The sequence below is a fragment of the Teleopsis dalmanni genome, chromosome 1 (assembly GCF_002237135.1).
Source record: "Teleopsis dalmanni isolate 2A chromosome 1, ASM223713v2, whole genome shotgun sequence".
NCBI classification, from domain to species: Eukaryota; Metazoa; Arthropoda; class Insecta; order Diptera; family Diopsidae; genus Teleopsis; species Teleopsis dalmanni.
In genome coordinates this window covers 73,983,557-74,005,871 of record NC_051846.1, presented here as the reverse complement: position 1 = coordinate 74,005,871, position 22,315 = coordinate 73,983,557, and the positions used below count along the sequence as shown (strand labels likewise).

At 27.0% G+C, this 22,315-nt stretch overlaps 1 protein-coding gene and 1 non-coding gene across 2 annotated transcripts; one reads left to right on the top strand and one right to left on the bottom strand.

Moving 5' to 3' along the window:
• The first annotated feature begins 437 nt into the window (after positions 1–437).
• LOC119685197 (zinc finger MYM-type protein 6-like) lies at positions 438–22,006 on the top strand. The gene is made up of 4 exons (XM_038099429.1): positions 438–445; positions 506–604; positions 670–1,978; positions 21,893–22,006. Exons 1-4 carry the CDS (start codon positions 438–440, stop codon positions 22,004–22,006), a joined length of 1,530 nt encoding a protein of 509 aa, XP_037955357.1.
• On the bottom strand, positions 20,999–21,080 carry Trnas-aga. Its single transcript has one exon. It is a non-coding gene; the product is annotated as a tRNA-Ser (tRNA).
• Positions 22,007–22,315: the final 309 nt, after the last annotated feature.

Here is a 22,315-nt window from a genome sequence, read left to right as displayed (position 1 = left end):
TGATTAATGATTAATGATTTGCCTAATTGTTTAATTTTCGTACAAATTTATTTTGTTGTCAGCGATCAAGAGAAAATGTTCATATTAAAGTTAATAAATCGTACTTATCGTGATAACTTTCAAACACGGTTGCCACTTTTGGTACTTTAGTACCAAAATTGGTACTTTTTTTTTTTTTTTTTTTGTTTGGTACTCTGGTACTCATGTTCAAAAAATGGTACATTTTTGACGACCCAACTTTATTGTGGATATTTTCAATTATGTTTTTTTATAAATGCAACTTTGCACTATTTTATATTTTGTTTATTGGTAACACTATGAAAAACACAGAACGAAAAAACAAAAAGGGTATTTCCATATCTGACGTTTGCAACGAAGACTTAAAAAAACTGGATAATTTAATAAAATAAAATAAATAAAAAAGTTCATAAGGAAAAATGGAGAAGTAATTGTATTTATTTATTAGCATATTACAGATGTATTTAATAATCACATCATTGCATAGGTTTCTTTGTAAAGGAAAACCGTCAACCGATACGAGTAATACTGGTAATATACGTGACGCTGCAAGTGTTTCAACAGATAGCGATGGCAGTGTCCAGAAGTAAATAAAAATTCATATACGCATATGTATTATTGAAACTAATATAATTGTATATATTGATTTAGTAAAAATATTGCGGCTGCAAAAGTTAAAAGAAAATTTCGATTAGAATGGACTAACACATTTCCGTGGTTGACAAATAAAAATGGTAATGCTTATTGCACTGCATGTCATAAGATTATTATTAACCACTTATCGCATATAAAACGACACGATTCAAAACAAACCCATATACGTAAAATTGCAACAAAAAAGGGTCAAACTAGAATTGATGAATTTGCGGCAGAATGCAAGAACAATAACTTTAATGAACAAGTACGTGATGCAGAATATGCGCTTATTATGTTTTGCGTTATGCACAATTTGCCGTTTTTATTAATGGATTTTTTACCTAATCTACTACGCGCATGTTGTCCGGATTCTGAAATTGCGAAGGCGATTAAATGCAGTCGAACCAAGGCAACACAAATTACTGAGCAACTTGCATCAATTTCAAATGCACATATTGTAAAGCAGTTAAAAACATCAAAATTTTCTTTAATTGTTGATGAAACTACTGATGTTTCATGCAGAAAAGCACTTGTTTTAGTTGTGAGATATTTTGAAAACTTAGCTGGCCTAGTTAGAGACAGGTTCTTATGTCTCATAGAACTAGAAAAATGTGATGCCGAGTCTATTTATCAAAATATAAAATCGTTTTTTTTAACTAATAACATTCCAATCCAAAATTTAATCGGACTTGCAACAGATGGAGCAAATACTATGGCTGGGCATTTAACTGGGTTAAAAACTAAATTAACTAAAGACACCAATTTGTTTTACCTAAAGTGTACCTACCACTCTTTACATTTGTGCACAGCCTATGCCTGCAAAAAATTACCAGGTGAAGTTGAATCATTGTGTAGAAATATATATTCATATTTTTCATGGAGTCCTAAAAGAGTTCAAGAATTTAAAGAATTTCAAGAATATTGTAACATAAAACCTCACAAAATATTAGGTCTAGCTTTAACGAGATGGTTATCATTACAACATGTTGTTTTGCGAATTATTGAACAATGGGATGCGCTCCAGCTTTACTTTTTATCGCAGTGTATTGAAGTCAATGATATAAAACCAAAAGACTTAGCAAATCTTATGGCAATGCGAGAAACAAAAGCTTACATGCTTTTTTTAACGTATATTTTGAAAATTGTGAATGACTTAAATATTGAGTTCCAATCTGATAGCATTCGACTGCCTTTTTTATATAGGAAACTAGAAGCGGTTGTTCAGTTAATATTAACCAATTTTATGTGCTATCAGCACGTTAAAAACGTGCCATTAGAATCCTTGGAATTTAAAGATTCTAATTATTTTTTGCCCATTGAAAAAGTTTTTATGGGAATAAAAGCAGAGACTTTTACAGATAATCATAATATAGAAAAATCCAAAATATGTGAAATAAAAAAAAATGTACGCTGTTTTTATATTGAACTTGTTTCACAAATTTTGCAGCGTTTTGATTTTTCAAGAACTGATATAAAATCTCTTGAGATTATAACGCCGTCTAAAATACTTTCTGATGATGAACTTTCAATTGCACCGCTACTAACTCATTTTAGTTATTTACTTGAGTGCGAACCGGATGAAATTATATCGCAATGGACATTATTAAGACTATCAACAAAAAATATAAAACATTTTGATAATATCAATTTATTTTGGGAGCAAATTAAGAAAACAAATAATGGTTTCAACGAGCCAGCATTTAGAGAATTAAATTTATTTGTAAATAATTTAATGGTTTTGCCACATAGCTCTGCAGTAGCAGAAAGAAAATTTTTTGAATTAAGTCTAATTAAAAATAAATTGCGAAATAAATTAGAGTTTAAGACCCTCAATAATATTATGTTATGTAAAGAACTTTTTAACAACAAAGATATGCACTATGTATGGTCAAAAAAAGATAGTCCAAATATTTAAATAATAAAATTATTATATATAAAAAGACTTGTATTGTTTTATACTTTTTGTACATTTCATATAAATTGTATTTTCTTATAAAAAGACAATAGGAAAATTTTGGACCCTTTTTTACAGAAATGGTACCTTTTTAAACCAATTTTGGTACAGAAAAAAATTTTCAAGTGGCAACCGTGCTTTCAAAATATTGTGTTAGGAATTGTGTACAGCTATTATTTCGTTCATTTTATCGACACTTTAAATTTTAATATTTTTTTTATAAACTTTATATTAACTTTTTACTACAATTGATGGACAATTCAATTGGTTTTTGAATAATTTATGTCACTTTTTATGAGAACATATACATAATGTTTCACTATTAAAGAGAACTAACATTTTTGCTAAACACTAAACACAATAAAGGATTAGAATTATCTCTAACAATAATATATCGATAGACTTTTAATTCATTTTCCCTAACTTTTAATATCAAAGGAAATAAGTATCTAATATTTAAGATATAAGTATCTTTGTAATTCAAATAATTATTGGCGAAACTCGCCTCAGTTTTTACTAAAAATTCACAATGAAATAAAATATTTATTGCTATTATATTTTAAAGGTTTATTTATCACTATAAGAAAACCTATAACTAAGAAAAATAAGTTGAAAATAAATAATTTTTCGATCACCTATCTCAAATCAAGACTAATAAGAAACTATTTCATCAAATTTAACAGGTGTAAATTAATATGAATTCTCAAACCGTATATTATAATATTTGTCACGTAGGGTAAGTAAAATGCATTCGAGAATCTTGAAAAAATGTACATAATATATAGATATATATATATTAGTATATATATAAGTATGTATATATAAGTATATATATATAAGTATATATATATAAGTATATATATATTAATATATCTATATTAATATATATATATATTAATATATATATATATGTACATAAATAGAGTACTAAATATAAGTAGACCGATGAGAAAAATTATTGTTAATAATATTCAATGGTGACTTTCCAGAGTTCGACTTTCCGTTTTAAGGATAGTCAAATCAATGTTATCTTTTTACTTTCTCTTTCTACTTACTCTGATCATAGATATATGAAATTGAAAATGAGAAAAGGTTAACATATACAATATATAATAGTTTCAGTGCCAAATGAGGTAATAGCGGGAAGCAAAGAAGTCGTTGGGTTACAAAAAAAAAAGATGCAAAGTTACATATGATTTTCAAATCCCGTCTGCGTTTTCTTTAAACTTGGAGGCACACAAATTTCGTATCTCAAATACTGAAATGTACTACCCAGTTGTCCACAGTTAGTGATAAAAAACTTTCATATATTAACACATCAAATATATTAACACATCAAATATATCAACGCTGAAGTTAGTCAAGCTAAGTTTGGCCGCATATTCATAAAGACGTATCCTATTTTACCAGAATTTGATAACCGTGCCTAAAACGAAGATTTACTACTATATCAGAGCACGGTTGGATGTTTTCACTAAGGTTTATGAATGTTGTCTAAATGTGTATCAGAATACTATAGATGCAGTTCCGCTTTCTATAGAATAATGCTAAGCGTGTTCATTAAGGTCGAAGGTTGTGATTTTGTAAAGCTGGTTATTGTGGTTATTGGCGTTTTCAATAACATGCATCTATCATTTCGCACGATCAACGTGATTCCTGATATTATTACCGACGTGAGATATTATTGCCATTTTTGTTAGAGATTTGATAGTATATTATAGTACTATTACGACAAATTTGGGACGGCAGTTTCAATAAATAGGTTTCCAAAATAAACACTCACACAAAACTGTTTTTCAACAAATAGAAAAGAACGGTTTTATAAAACGCTGTAAAGTGTACGTGTTACCATAGATTTCTTGTGCTGAGAACTTCACCGAAAGTTAATATGAATGCCAGTTTGCAGTAATGTTTTATGGTAATACATCACGAAAATCTTTACTGCTAAGAAAAAGTTTTAGATAGCACAGAAAAGCCTGAAAGCAGTCATCATTTTCAATGGCAAGGGTACGTGTCGAGCTTCGCGTTCTCGACACGTACCAGTCTCAAAGTCTTCCAAAGGACAGTCTCAAAGTCTTCCTTGATTGTCCACATCGAATTCAAAGATAAACCTGAACTGTTATTACATATATTCGTAAATTTTTATTTATATGGTATATATTTTTTAACATACAGTGGAATATGAAATACCTTATCATGTCGTCGTCCAGCCTCCACCGCTACAAGGGAGGAGCTGTGGTGACAATATCATCACAGCAGAACTAAATATCAATGTTCACAATTATTTTCAATAATCGAATAGAAATTGATTTTCAAAATAAGAACCAGCATTTGAAGCATTTGAGTAAGGTATAGTTTCCTATATTAATATATCATAAAGAGTATAATCTCATAAATTCCGTGTGAAAAAAAATTTATGTTATAAATGTATAGTTAAAATTAACTTTAATATTAAATATACATATAACTCATGTGAATCTCTTATACTGTATTACAAAATTTGATGATTAGAACTATCCATATTGTAATTTATATTAAAATATCAATAAGTCTAAGAATTGCTTCTCAACTTATAATGTAGCTAGAAAATAAATGAAATGAGAATTATAAATTTCATTTAATTTATATTTCTTATTTCTTGTATATTACTTAAAGACTCATTGAGTGATATAATACATAGATTCAAAAATCAATATATAATATATAAATCAATATATAAAATTTATTTAAAAAATTTATTTAGTTGTTACCTCAAATTGCATTGTTATTGTTAATATTATGTTTTAGAAAAAATCATATATAATGAAAAATATATATCAAAAATACAGTGAAGTAGATTAAAATACTATCACTACTTATATCATTATTACGTTTTTAAAATCTAAAAATCATTTCAACTTTAGCATGTGCATACATACATGCATAAGAAATAAATAGTATTACATATTGATATATATAATAATTAATTGGTTTTAACACCAGTATTAAATCAAAATAAAAAAGTGAACTGCCATTTTTTTTAATGTTAAAGTCGTCGTCAATGTGTTGTTGCTTATATAAAATTTATAGCTCACCTATTTAAGTAGGAGAATATATATAACGTACCTGAAATGAGATATTATAGCATATTAATTTTTTTTTTAAATTTTTTGTACACTAATTTATAAAATATGTTTTTGTATAGCAATCAACCATCAAACTAAATGCCAAATTTATTTTACAATGATAATAAATATAAATATATATGTGATAAATATATTATCTTATGTAAAATTTATATATGACGAGAATGTTAATTATTAGTTAATTTAAAAATAATTATACAATGTGTGGATGGTTATTAACAACTTCCTATTAAATAATTATTTGTCAGAATAATATAGCATTTATTTAAGATTAATCGTGGTTAATGATTTTAAAAATATATTGACTAGAACGAATTGCCAAAATAGAATTAGAAAGACGGACAAATTTATTTGATGTAGAAACTGAAATCAAAAGTTGCAAATAACAGTGGATCTGTTACATGTTGTGTAAATCACACTCTTACAAAACTAATGAAACTTTTAAGTTTAATCTTCAAAACAATATTACAAAAAACCTTAAAAACCTGGAGACCAGCAGAACTCGCATCAGATTGGCGGAACTATATACTTCAACAGCAATTAATTAATGTTTACATTTATTTATTATTTTTCATTTACTATCCAACTGTAAGAAAACTGTTTTATAAGTCTGTGATAATTAAATGGACTTCAATTTTATTAAATATATTTTCAAACATAATTTCCTATACAAATTTCTTACACATTTAAAAAACAGTTTCTTGATTTGTCAAAATATTTGTTAGTTGCAGAAATTACTGCCGATGTCTACTGTAGCTTATTTCTATAAGGCCATTTTTTTTTTAAATTTGAAATAAATAATAAAAATAGTAACATATGTTGTGAATAAAAAAGTCACTGATCAGCAAAATAGTATATACTTGATAAAAACTGAAGCTGATTTTACTGTGTTCTTTGTTGTTACATTACTATCCTTCTTAATCTACAAAGCTGCTTATCTTATAGATGATTGTTATAATCATCTGAGACAATCAGATAAATGTTGTAATCATCTGCGATAATCAGATAATTGTTATATTCATCTGTGATAATCAGATGATTATTATAATCATCTGAGATAATCAGATGTTTGTTATAATCATCTGAGATAATCAGATGATTGTTATAATCATCTGAGATAATCAGATGATTGTTAGGGTGGAACAAAATATATTTTCTTTTGTTTTGATCATCTAAGCGACCTAAAAGCATTGAATAATATTGCCTTTTGAAATAATCAATCATAATAATAAATTTTGTTCTGGTAGAAACTGTTCTCGCTTTTTTTAAGCCTGTTTATTAGAAAAAGCACACTGTATCGACTACTTCGGACTATAGCGCTGTATCCATGTTATATTCACAAACTGTCATGGTCTATGCTTAACTGGTTGCAAAAACTTCTTAGAAACTGCTGTACGGATCGGTTTTAATCCACTGTGACACCCAAGTTTCTAACAACTGTTTGAACTGCAAATAGTTTTGAGAAATCTCCAACGTATACAGAGTGTTTTTTGAGTTTTTTACTATACTTGTATTCGAAATTTTACACATTTTTGCATGACCGTCCTGGGTCACTAAATAATGGATTTTATTTTAATTTTCATTTTATTGTTTGTTGTCTTATTTGAACGTCCTATTCACTCAGCAGCTTTGATACTCATACTACATAAAACACGGTTATTAATGTTAGTTCTGAATCGTACCAAAAGAATAATGAAGAAACTCTATAGTTCTGAATCATAGCAAAAGTATGATAAAGAAACTCCATAATTCTGAATCATTGTAAAGAAGAAATATTAAAACATCGTTATATTATGATAAAAATATTACTAAAAACTTCAAAAATTATTTAGTACAATATTTCCTGAAATTTTTAACAGGCTTCGTATATAAATTGTATTGATAAATTGTGTGCACATCTATTACGATAAAAACTCTTTCAAATGACATGTAGGCACTACTTAATTTACTTTAAATATATATGTTGAAATAGACAAAAGCCATTATGCCAACTAACAGCATCGAAACATCAAAAAAAAAAAGAAAAACGTGTTAGTTACTAGCATTAAAAATTAAATAAGAATGAAATTAAAAAAAACATGTGAACAGAAATTCTTTGCATAAAAGTATTAAATATTTAAACATTACACTAAAAACTAATTATTTTCTCCTTCACTTATTTAAATAAAGTAAAAAATAAATGTAGTGAAATTAAAGTTTACACTCCCTGTAGAGCAGAGTAATGCGATCTTTTGTACTGCAATGCAGCCTATCCAATAGACGGAAATACACTGTTTGCATAGTGTATATCCGAAAAGAGTGTGGCTAGTAAATAGCAAATAATGAATTTGTAATAAGATTAACTGTGGGTAGGCCTAGAAACTTTAGGAAAGCTTAAGCTAAAGTTATTAAAACAACATAACAGAGTAAAATTAAATGTCACTACAATAACTAATATTTACTACTCATATATTTTCAAAGTATTTGGCAAAATAGAAACAGTACTCAGTAGAAGATTCTTACTAAGTATTTCTATAGACAAATTATTTCGATGGCAGTACAATGAAGTGTTAGACGAATACATTTTTGCATTTCAAGCTTCTAAAATGCAAAAAATGTTTAATTAATGCAATGCCCGCATAGGTGCAAGTGCATAGAAATATTTGTGAAAATGTGATTGTATTTGAAATTGTGAAATATACTTTGTCCAGTGCATTGCAATCATGTAATTCATTAATAGAAAAATGTTAACATGATTCACTAATTACAACCGGCATAAGAAATATTTAATTTACTTTAGTTGCTTTAAAAGCTAATCGGTATTTCAAAATGCCGGCGTGGGAAAATGAGCGCATAAAACTTTTTATGAGATTATATTTGCATAATTAGATTTTAATTTAAACAGTTTTTTGCCTTTGCGATAAGAACAAGTTTTTAATATATGGATTTGAAAATATATAAATTAAATAAATTTATAATCAAATTCAAAAAATAACCGAATATACGAGAATAAAGTATTAGCGAATTTTGATTTCCTCTGCGGTTTTATATATATGGCACCGGCAATAATGACGTGATTGGAAAGAAAAGAAATAAATTTTAATATATATAAGAATGATGGGAATTTTGTTAGCTAAATTTATATATGATATAATATATAATTTTGAACAACACTGTTATATTTTTATTTTAAACACGGATTGTTTTAATATTATGGTTTTAATATTATTTAATTAAACTGAAATGGCGGCCTTGTACACCAAAGTCAATTTGAGCACAAATAATGGCCCGTTGTGATAGAAGTTTATATGCTAGATCAAACGGAACATCAAAAGAAATATAAAGAACGTGTTCTAACACGTAACGAGTTAGCAATACTGAATGGGTTTCGGTATAGTTGAACTGGTAAAGTTCTTCCCTTAATTTGACCAAATGCGTCTTGAAGTCTGAAAAGAATATTCATCTACCTAGGCTTTTTTAACTATCGCTAGATAGTTTTTATAATGACCAACTTAGCCATTCCATATGAGATGCCAGCAGCGTGCCTGCTTTGTCAACATTCCCAGCCTTGCAGTTATTTGAAATGTTCTTGTGACTAGGAACTACATGAGTTCCGCACTATTATATTATCTCCCCTATAATATAATAATTGGTATATAGTTATTACGTACTGGGGTGCTAGATCTTACGATGGGACTACAACAAATACAATAATAACATAATATGTCGAACTGCACATCGAACAAGTTTTAGAAATAAATTTTTAGTTATTCGAATAATAATCAAAAGCGATTTAGGTTTAAAATAAATCAGAATATTTTTATAGACCAACAGGTCAATTCTAGCAAAGATAGTTAAAAGTCTTTTAAAAGATATTTGAAAGATAGAACGAAAGATCTTTGCTAGTCTGAATTTAACTTATGTCATGAAAGAAATGGTAGCAGCTCTTTCTGCATTAAGTATAGCAAACAATTTTAAAATATAACTTATATGTATATACATTTATAAACAAAGAAATAAATGTTAAATAAATATTAAAAATTATATATATAAAAAATATATATATTGTATATAAATTCAAGAACTATATTTTTTAAAACTAGAAGTAATTGTTCGATTTTCACAAATTTCAATTAATTAATAACTTTTATTTTAATTTTTATGTATTTCATTTTTATAAATAATTTTAAACACAAGCTGACAATTGAAATATGTGCTCAATAGTATTTCGTCTTATTTCGTCTTTTGAAAAACAGAAAAGAGCTTTTAACACACCTGTCAGAATACATAACATCTTTCAAAAGATCTTTCGAAAGAATTTTGAATATGGTAAAATAACTGAAACATGATAATTGCCCTGTAAGTCTCTGTTTCATACTACTATATGTTAAATTCCGTTGCTAATAGATACTGAAATAATGATTAGATTATATATATAATTAAATTGTTTATAATTTAAAGAAAAAAACTTTGGTGAAAAATAAGTAGCACTATGTATAGATATGAAGATTCAAAAAAGTTACTAACTGCTACAATAAATGTGTTAAATATTTGCGAATCTATGTTAATTAGTTTGACGATTGTTACATGGATATGATAGGGCGTCATAAATTTTTAATATGTTTTTAAATTAAATTTTAATCAAAAATATCTAGAAAACAAGTATGACTAATAATAATATATGGATGTAAATAGAGAACGTTAAAGAAAAACAAATTTGATTTAAGCCATAGAAATAAGTGACCTCAGAAAATAAGTAAAATCTATCGCCTACCGATTAAGAATGAAATTGTTAATACATCAATTTTATAAATACCAAATAAATATAAATTTAGTGTACAAAGTATCAAGAAATTTTATATAAGCCACAAAAGATAATATAAATCAATAAAAATGTAATTTGTCGTTTTTCAAGTAGGCTCTTTATTCATGTTTTATAGTTTGATTTAGATATGGGTCTTAACTTTGTTGTTTTGGTCACAATCGGCTGAAAATGGCTTGTTTGAGTGGTAGTGTTAAAGATGTAGCCTTTAACTTATTTGACTATTATTATGAAACGGTTCGAAACGGATTCTTCGAGCGGAAGTTTTCAAGGTATGGGCCATAACTGTACCTCCGATTTTTTTTATGGCTATAGTTGGTTTTAAGCGGCTTTCTCCAAGTGGTAGTTTTACTATCGGGTACAGAAAAAGTCATGTGGGGTTATATTACAGTTTAATACAGTGACGTATATGGTATGTCTTATATAGGTTCTTTAAGTTATAAATTTCCTATCCCTACTACTCGGAATCTATAATAAACACATGCATAATTTTTACATATTACTTTTCTAATTTTCAGGAAAATAATATTTATAGAAAAAAAAATAATATTGGTGGCTTCTGCTTTTTAAATTTAAATACGAATACTTTGTACACTGAATATATAACATATGTATAGTGAAAGATACTCAGTACTTATTGTATTGCAAACACCATATAAAACTCGTTGTTTTTAGAATCTTCTATCCAGCTATTTTTCATACAATATTCTACTATATACCTAGAGTAGACTTTATAAGTGTGAGCATTGTAATTTGAGAAGATCTCTTGTACATCTAGAGAAGGAAGAATAATTAAAGCTCTGATTGTTTTAATGTCGATATGTAATTCACCTTATTCTTCATTTAATTAAAATATTAATAATAAAATAAATGATTTAAAAAAGATTTGGAGTTTCAGTTACATAGATCAAATTAATACTACCTTTTCTTAAACATCTTAAAGTGTTAATTTATTATTTATCTATTGGTTGAAGTTGTATTAGTTTATAATAATATTGTTTTTCTGTCATTTATGATATGATATATTGTTAAATGTATCATAGATTAAATAAAAACAATATATTACATATATATTCCATCTAAGACCGTTAAAAAAATCTTTTTTGTTGATAAACTTGCATCCTTTCATTATTTTTATATATTTTTTTATATAATAACATTTAAGTAGATTTAAGAGAAAGTTGTTATACAATTATACACCACTTACTTGTTATTTATACTAAGTTTAAATATTTATTGTAAACTTAACTGTTTACAATGCATACAAAAAAATATAAATATATTGAAAGAAATATTTCTAAGACTTATATATGGTATTAAAAATTTTAGCTAATAGTTAGCATTTTTTTTATTTAACTATATTAGGTAAATTAACATTACAAACTAAAACTTTTTAAAAATTCAAAAAAGGAAGCTACTAATTTATAATAAAATCTACTAAATTTGGTCAATATTAAATAAGCAATACCAAATTTAAAATATTTGTTTATACGGGTTAAACCAATAATGTTAAATATTCTTAAACTTTTATCCCACGCTCGTGAAAAAATTCCAAATTAATTTAAAATTCAACACGTACGCCTCGAGTCAAAATCGAACGTCATTTTTATATCGCAAAAAAATTAATATGAAAAGAAATTAAAAAAAAAAAAATGAATATATTGTAAAACTTTAAAAAAAAATTAATAAAAAATTTATGCAAAATACTTGAAATTCTAACTTTATTCAGAAAACCAAACAAGGTAAACAAATTAATTAAAGTCTTCAAAGTGAAAAATATTTTATTCTGTAATCATTTTTGTTTCTGTGTTTTTGAGTCATGTGTCACAAAAAGTTATGCATTTAATATAAATGATTTTTATATAATTATAATATTTTTATGGAATAATTTGTATGGGTTTTTTTTTATAAGATATGCTTAAATGTAGAATAAATAATAAAATGGATACTTATAATTAAGCATTTTATACTAGTAGCTAAAAGCTAAAGGCAATTGCATAGAAATAGTTTGCGACAGTGAAAATATGTCAATAATAATATACATTTTTTTAAAATAAATATTTAATATAATATAAAAATTATCTAAATAAACTTTGTTTTAAGAGTTTCTTTTATATTTCAATTTTTTAATTTTTTTCGATATTCACTGTAATATTACTATTGTTCTTGCAATTGATAAAAAAGGCAAAACTTAATCACAATCAATACTTCGTGCGATCAGAGCAGAGCGGTACCATAGATTCGTCCTCGCTAGTTTATGCAAGTGTTCGTCAACAAGTGTCTACATGGAGTTCTGAAAATATTAACATATGGCCAGATTGAATATCAAATGAACGCCTGCTGAACTAAACGACCAAAAAGCAACAGTAAATGAGTTAAAAATGATAAAGTGAATGCGGATAGGCCATACGCTTAGACAACCGAGAGATTACATAGCGAGGCAAGCGTTAGCATGGAATGCACAAAATAGCAGAAAATGTGGTGGGCCAACAAAAATGTGAAGAAGAATGGTCGATAGTACGCTAGCTGAGGCACTGTATACATGTAACGACATTTACAGAGAAACACTGAATAGAGTCAAATTTAGAAGAATTTTATTGAGGCCTTATGCGCCACTGTGTGAAGTGGACAATAGTAGTAGTAGTAGATTATGTTAACAAGCCAACAACAATTTCAATCTTGTAAGTTATTTAGCATTAATTATTTGAAAAAATGGATACGTATTACATACGAATAAAAAAGTGTATGCATAAGTGTTATGACAATTTAAATTATTATAACCATTAAATAAGATACTATATACATACATAATGTATTATAGTAATTTTAAGAATATTTATATCTTATAATATATTAAAATTTTTTAAATTAAAAAACGATATAAAGTATTTATACTCATGTAAATAAAAAAGAAATAAAATGACACATTCTCCACTTTGAAATATCAAAGCTCTAAATAAATTAAGACATAAATAAAAAAAAAAACAAAAAGACTGAAAATTAATGAAGCATTTAGGAGATTAAACATTTCTAAATAAAGCAAAAAAACAAAACAAAACAAAATACTTAAACGACAGAAAAACATATATAAGTATTTTATAACATAAAAGTAGTTAAATAAATAAAGTTATAAACTCATCTTAAAATTACGAATTTCTCTTTCTCATATAAAAGCCTTTTAAGTGATTTATGTGATGCTTCATTAAACATTTTCGATTGTTTTGGAAATTCAAATAAAACCATAATAAATTAGGTCAATTTGAATATCGACAGCTGAGACGACGAATGAGAGGAAATAAGTGTGTGGTATTTACTAAACTCGCATGTGATAAGAAAAAAATCTATAATTGTCACCTTCACTACAAAAATGTATTTCTGGAAAAAAAAAATTCTTAATGACCTTACTGATATACAAAATTATAATTTGTAGTAACTAAACTCCGTATAGTCAGCCATGAAGCAAATGTCTCAGTCGAGAAGCTTTTAAGTGTCTCCTGATATTTTAAATGCAAATAATATTCGTTTGCCCTAAAACCAACAATCCGTAAATCAATCGGAATTAATATATATGCATAAGAAGTAAAAATTCCAAAGAAATACGATTTAAGCCTATAATTAAATATACTTAACTTCTTAACATCAATAACCCAGCTCACTTAAACGTTTTCTGAAGAACAACCGAAAACATGATTGTCAAAATGTAGACAAAAAGAAAATATATGTGTTTAAGTTGAATTTTATGATAATTTCATTTCTTTCCATTTTGTATCGAAATTTATCAGCACTCAAAAAATAAAAGTGAAATACGAGTATCTTTACAAACAAACCAACAACCAAACAACCAAACAACTAAACAACCAACAACAACAACAGAAGATGTTAATAAGTTTATACAAAAACTTTTGCTACTGGTTTTTAAAAAAAATTATCTGAAAAGGAACAAACGAAAGAAAAAAATAAAGTTTTGTTGTTACGGAAATTAGTTTAAAGTTCTGAGCTTCTTTTTTTCATATAACATACTTATGTATGCATATATAGTCTAAGAGCAAGGTATTTATACTTAGAACATAAGATACTAATATCTTCTATCCCATTTCATATTAATGAGTACTTTATTTTAAATTCATTTGTAATTTTAAAGAACTTCTTTCAGCTTAAATAAATGATCATTAAAGTAGACTAATGCATATAATTTTCTTCAGATCTATTTTTTTTTAACAAATATTTTAGATTAACATATACAAAACCAAAAGGGTCTGATGACCGGAATGCATTAATTTTTTTTCAAAAACCGGTAACACTCTTTTCCCTAAAAATAATATCGTAAAAGACGAAAATAAAATATTTAATAGGCCAGTGGTGCTAATAGCACAAAACAGAAGCGATCCGAGTATCGAGGATTGAAAAACACTGTTTTAAAAAATAATACCTAATTTATGGATTCAATCTGTCAATCCATAGTAGTTCTTCGAAAAGTCTATAAAATACTCCATTAAGGCCGTGTGTAAGTTCGAGTAAATTTATTGTAAATTGAGGGAAATAGTAAATTATGTCGATATCGCAGCGAATGTTGATATTTACTAGAATTTCGAGTAGCGTAAATTGGATAAAAATTAGGTATTTCCATTGTGAAAATTTTATAAGATTTTTAAAAAAAAAATTGAAAACTTTTAACCAAAAATAATAAATAAGTACAATAAATAAATAAATAAATATTTGCCTAAGTGCAATGTAAAAATTCCCTAGGAAATTTCAATTAACTTAACCTCAATTTACTCGAACTCGCACACGGCCTAATTACACCATTGTTTGATAAAAATAATTTTTTACGATAGAATTGTTAATTTGTTATAAGGAAGTCAGACGAAAGTAAATCTAGCAAATAGTCTGGGGTTATTGAAACAATTGTGAACGTTTCTTATAGCGTTATCGATTGGTAAATCTGATTTACTCTCGATCTGTCAATTTTTTTGGCCATTCGAACATTTTTGTAGTAGTTTAGTAGAAATTTATATTTTTTATAAATACATAAATGAAATAAAATCAAACTTTATCTGTCAAATCATAAAAAACAGCTGTTAATTTTAGGCTAATCTAGCTACTCTGGTAAAATATCTAGAATGTCATAAATTTATCTAGAGTATTATTATACATTTTGACTTAGATTTACCAATCAAAAATTAAAATGCACTAAAAGTGCATTAAAAGAGTACTATTTAAAAATTTTATCCCAGATTTACCAATCGAAAACGCCATTACTTATTGAAAAATTATTTTTTTTTTATTAAACCGTCGGATTTTTTTCATGAATTTTTAATTTTAATTGGTCCAATAATAAATTAAGTTTACCGCAAGAAACTGACGCAAACTTCTCTGGACATACTCGTTTCGACTTCGAAAAGCTATGTTCGGCACTCTTTTGTCTCTTGTTTTTTTATTGAGGATAATAATGGTAGACCCAAGTCTCATCCATAGTAATGAAATGAGGCGCAAAAACATTTTTCAAGGACGTGTGGAATTGTTTCTGCGGCCCTTCAATCTGTACAAAGACTTGTATTGGCCCGCGATTGTATATTATCTGGACACCCCTGTTTTAGAACATAATTTAAAGAAAAAAATATGTTGAAATAACTTAAAATTGAATTCTACTGTAGAGTTTGCAATCATTGATGGTATAATATCGTTGGTATTAAAGCAAACACTGTAAAACAGCCTTAATATTATGTTTTTTAACAGATAATATTATATCTACTTGTAAACATTATTCACTACTATGGCACGACTTAGGACATAGAAAATTTCAACAAAGAAGGACAGTTAAGCTTTGCCTTTTAGACTTCAGTAAACCTGTAGTTCGTGTACTTACTGGAGTGCTTACGGCGCACTTTGCCATTGCGCCTATGCTCCAAAGGTCGCAAGTTCCAACAAGTGGATTATGCAGGAGTTGTCAAGATGAAGAGGAGGTAAAATCTATCAACCACTTCCTGTGTCTCTGCCCAGGACTGCAGACAAGGCGACTTCAATGTTTTGGGTATCGCTTTTTCACTGGCTTGGAAGAGATAACGAAAGCAAACTTATCGGATCTTCTCAACTTCATCTGGAAAATCAAATGGTTTAACAAGAATAACAAAGGTTAGCAACTTGCTTCTCCCGGTAAAATTTTTGAGGGCGTCACAATGAGCAATATATGCCTTCGAGTGGAAGTCAACTGTCAGCACGCGCCTTCTAAATCTAACCTAAGCTTTCTTTTTAGTATGGAACTTATTGTTTAGTTGAGTTAGCTAAGTTAAGTTAATAAGTTAGCTAATATTTGCAGAATAAAATTGTGCTGTACCTTATTTTATTTTGTCGTTAATTACGGTCAACATCTGGTACTTTCATTTATTTGAAGATATTTTTAAGTGCTCGGCATATCAAATATCAAAGGTGCTAGCCAATTCAACTTTTAATTTAATGAGAATAAAAAATAAAACAATCACACAGAAATCAACTGATTTCTGTAGTGTTGTTTGCTGAGATCTTAAAGAAGTATTTTGCTTTGAAAATTATTAAATATAATAGAAGAGTATTAGTGTTAGCATGATTCAGTTTCAAGCTAGATTTTAGCATTACTTAATTTTATATCTTTAATAAAAGTTTTGTTGTAATTAATATAAAAGCTGGTTTTCTCTTAACTACAAATAGTTAAAGAAGTATACTTAAACGACTGAATAATAAAGTTGGATATTAACACCTCAGGTATTATTATATCTTGTAATAAATATCTACATGGTTGTATGTTGTTTTTGACTGAGATACAATAATTTTCAATGTAAACGAATATATTTGAATATTTTTTTATAATATCCGGGTAGAAAAGTTTTAAAATAATTCATATTCATATAATTTAATTGATATGAAAGTTAAGAAAGAAGTAGTTAATATGCAAACTAACGGATTTCTGCCTAGAATTAAAAAAAAAATTAATAATAAATTAATAAATTTACATATTTTACCAATTACGATATAAGAAAACTACGAAAGAATGGAAAGATATGCAACTGCATTGATTTTACCACCTCGGTTTCAGAAAAAGGCAACTGTCTTTAGATTTGATTATATTAAGCAGGAAACCAGTAGCAATAAAGTTCAGAAATGTTAAAAAAATTTAAAATAACAAAAAAAAATATTTGAAATATTTAGTTAATTAGAAATAACGTGCTTAAAACGGAAATCGATTGAGTGTTTCCGGTCGTACTTTTGACAGAGTTAATTTTTAAAATAAATAAACTTAAATGCAAAAATCAAAACAAATAATAAATGTTCATAGATAAAATATAACAAATTTGTATGGTTAGCTTGGTCTGAAGATAACTAACTGATTTGAGTTGATTTTTAAAATTGTGTACCATTATTAATCGTTATGAGTAGCACTAACCTTTTTCGCTTTCCAAGTTTGTTTTTTTCATTTCAGCGATGTGCTTTAATTGCGACTGATGCTGCTTTGGGGAATATCCCCAGTAGGGGCTCTAATTAACACAACCAAATTTATGCTGACCCGCTTATTTTTCCAAAACATATTTATTATTTTGAATTTTTATTTATTTTTACGATTTCATTAATTAATCACCACGAATCGCATCGTAAAAACTACTTATAACAATGAAAATGTTATTAGTTTCAAACAGAAATAACAGTAAGAAATATTTTGGGCATCGGTCAATGGTCATTGCCTTTAGACAAACAAAAAAAATATGTGCTTCCACTTTGAAACGAAACTAAAGCATTTTTTTAAATTAATTGCATGTCATAAGCATAATTAATTACACTCAAACAAACACTTTAGTATCCTTCAATGGTCGTAATAGCTTTTCACAGTCTTGATATGGTTTTCTAAGGGTCACTGAGGTCACCATATATGTTTCATAAAACAATAATTAAAAAATAGATTTAGTAATTTAAAAAAAAGGGTCACCAACAGTAAAAGTGCAATGAAATTTTCGTATGACAACATTTGTTGAACTTACAAAAATATAAAAAAAAATTAGGGAAAGTACAAGATTGCTACTTTAGTTAGTGCTTTGAAAAAGAATTTAATTTCATCGTACATTAGTGAACGCGAAACAAAATTACAAAAAAAAGAAATGAAAATAACAGTGTTTCCATTACAATTTTCTATGGTTTTTTTAATCGTTTTAAGTAGATGAAATAAAAAACAATTGTTGCAATTGCCAAAAAAATTTTCACGACTACTATTTTTTACAATTAAACGTTTTCTTTCATTAAATTGACTCATAAATTTGCATAAGATTTATTAAATAGAAATATAAATAAATTTAAATTTGGCTTTGCCGAAACTTCAATACCCTTCATGAAAATAATTGTTGGTTTATGTCATATTCATTAATTCACTTAAAATTATTATAATATTTTTTTGGCTATAATTTTACATTTATTTTTTTACTACAGTTTTTTCAAAAACTTAGTTATAATTATTCATAACTTTTAAAATTTTTATCTATATTTTTCTTCTGTATTTCTATTCTATTTCATAGCATCCAAAATACTACACCCTCGACAAAACACACTTATCCCTTGTTCTTACTGCAGTTTTTTGTTTATTTACATTTCATTTCATATGTCAAATATCAAATTTCAATCATTTCCCTTTTGGGAAAACTATTTTGTAATGTTGCATTTTACAGTTTTAGTGTGATTTTCCTTGATTTATTCTAAACTAAGTTAAAATTCATGAAAGCTCTTTGTCTACCAAAAATTCTGACCACACTTTGCTTATCTATAGCTTTACTTAAACATTACAAAACGTTAAAATAATATTTCTTAAAATCCGGAATTGTTAATTCCCAACACCACGATAATCGAAGGAAACTGGCCACATAAGAAGTAGGGCTTTATCTGCAAAAATTCACTAAAAGTTCACTATTATTAATACTTAAATACTGCGAATGTTTCGTCTATTAACAAATATTTAGACAGACGAACATTGCTAAATCTATTAATTTTATCATACTTATCATATTTTATCATACTTATAAATTTATCTGATATACTGCCTCAATTTATGAAGAGACCCTGTACAAAGAACCATTCAATGTGCTCAAAAACTCAAAGACTACCTTATTGTGATTAATTTCTATTTTGGTCGACTTCTTTCCAATAAGCCAAAGATTGGTAATTACTGTTGTCGGGATAGAGAGATCTCTCTTATTTCTGTTCATACGTGATAATATATAAGATTGTAACTCACCCACTCTTGAGTTTTTAATTGGGATCGCCTGTGTAACCTAACCTAACTTAAGACTTTGCCCGCAAGTCTTATAGTCAGTTTGTAATATATTTTTGCTATAGAAGAAAATTGGTATTTCTCATGCGTTTAACCGTATTGTGGTGTGAGCATTAGTTCTGTAAGAATATTTTACGTGGATATCCTTATCAGAGTAGCAGAACATCGAACGTTTTGTTTTTGCAAATAGGATGGTTAAACTTCTAAGTAAATAGGCTCATAATGGTTAAATTCAAAGACGGATTGGTCATGGATAAGCGTCTCATATGCCTTCCCAATCACAGGGAAAAGTTTAGACAAGTTGGGGAGGCGCTTCGATAATACAATTCATTTTGGAGACATGATACAACTATGTAATTCGAATCTGTTAAATGCATTTAAAGGAAAACAAAACTGTCCAAGTCAACAATATGAACTTGAACTTAGAGTGGTCGTTGGTACAAAAAATAGTTTTTAAGTTAGTAGGACATCATTAATGTGATGATGACATGAAATTTCTTTTCCAAGATAAAGTAACTCAAAATCAATTCGCTGTTAAGTGAAATTATTGACAAAGCTAACCAAATCTATTTAAATTTTATTTTTTGACTTTCAAGTCACGTGATGGGGATGGGGCGTACTTTAGTGTCATTTAAAAGGCTTTTTTATCTTTTAAATCATAAATATAAATTTATTACAATATTCGTTAGTTAATTTCTGTTTTAGCATATATTTTTAAATAATAAAAATTACATAACAAAAATAAAATAATAAAAATTAATTTATATGCAATAATATTTGAAAATTTATTTTCTTTATTTCAATTTTAAAATGTTTTGTCGAATAACAAGAATTTATTTGCAAAAATCCAGCATTTTTATTTTATATACTTTTTAGCTGATATGGTCATCAGAAAGCTATTTCCCATCTTTCGTAAGCTGCTGCGGCTGCTGCTGCTGTTGCCATTGCTGCGTGGGCAGAAGCCAACGCACAACAGTCAATAAAAGATACAACAGCAACGACTGCAGTTTAAGATGTTTTGACATTTTTGCAAATATGAAATGACATTTCCAATGCAATAAAATTACTGAATTTTGCTAACCCAAAAAGTGGGTGCGGTGCAGTACAGTTCAGAGAATAACTGTTCGAACCTAGACGTAGACGTTTATTATGTGTACGTAACATAAAAAAAATTGTTGAAACGCAGTCGGTAGGATTCGAACCTACGCTCCCAGAGGGAATCTGATTTCTAGTCAGACGCCTTAACCGCTCGGCCACGACTGCCGATAATCAAAAACTTAATAATTTGCAATATATTTGAAATTAATAACTAATAAATATTTTCTTTATTTTAAAATAAGATAATAAAACTAAAAAGCAATTTATTTTTTTAATTTAAAAATAGGCACGCATAAGCACATACTTACCTACCTACCTATATGAGTTTGTATGGTATGAATAGATAATTAAAAAATATATACAATAGATTTAAAATTATAGATATGAGATTTAAGTTAATGAAGTAAAAGCGATATTTTTTATAATTTGTCAAAATAAATAATAAAATGGAAAAATTTTTTTAATAATGTTAAGTGGATTAATGTATTAAAAAAATATTTCTTTTTTTCTATAAATAAAAATTTAAATTGATAAATTTGTTTGTTTTTTTTATTTTAAATTAAAAAGTAAAATATTATTTATGTGTTTTATAACCACATAAAAAAACAAACTTTCAACACTTAGATATAGAAAAATAATTTTTTTTTTTCAAAATTTTTCGCTATTTTTACCAAATTGTGAGAGATTCTTTAAATTCTTGAGCAAAATATCTTTGTCATAAATTGTTGTTGCTATATTGCTTTTTTTAAATAGTGAAATACATAAAGTAGTGCTTAGAGATAAATTTTTTTATGTGAAAGTATTGTGAACAAACTATTAGAAATGTATTACTAGTATATATTAAGTTCATTGCTTTCTAATTATTACAATAAAAGTTTTTAATTAAAAATTATTTTTGTCCCATGAGAAGAAATCTATTTTGAATAGCAAAGAGGATAACAAGATATAAATAAATAAATAATATTTTTAATTTTTAGTCAATGAATTCTATGCCTGATCGTAGAGTTAGTTCGGATATTACTGAATTTCCAACATCTGTGGTCTTCGGAATAATTAGATATGAAGACAACAGGATGGATGATTTTGAATAGAAAACATTAATTAATCCTTATTAAATTAAGGTAGAATGCTTAAATGTTACGGATACACACGCTCTCGTCATGTAATTGTGAACGTTGTAAATCTGCGACAATTGAAATATATGGACTAAAAAAAAATAAGAAAAATCGAAAAACCGGGCACTCCGGTTCCGGTTGTGTACTATTTATATCTGGTAGATAGATAGACAGATTTTAAAAGTTCTATAATCCTTTGAGGATTATAGTGACAAACTCATTTTAGTTCTATAGGCGCGTAGAAGTTAAAAATGTCATTATGTTCCTTGAAGAGATTGCCTATTT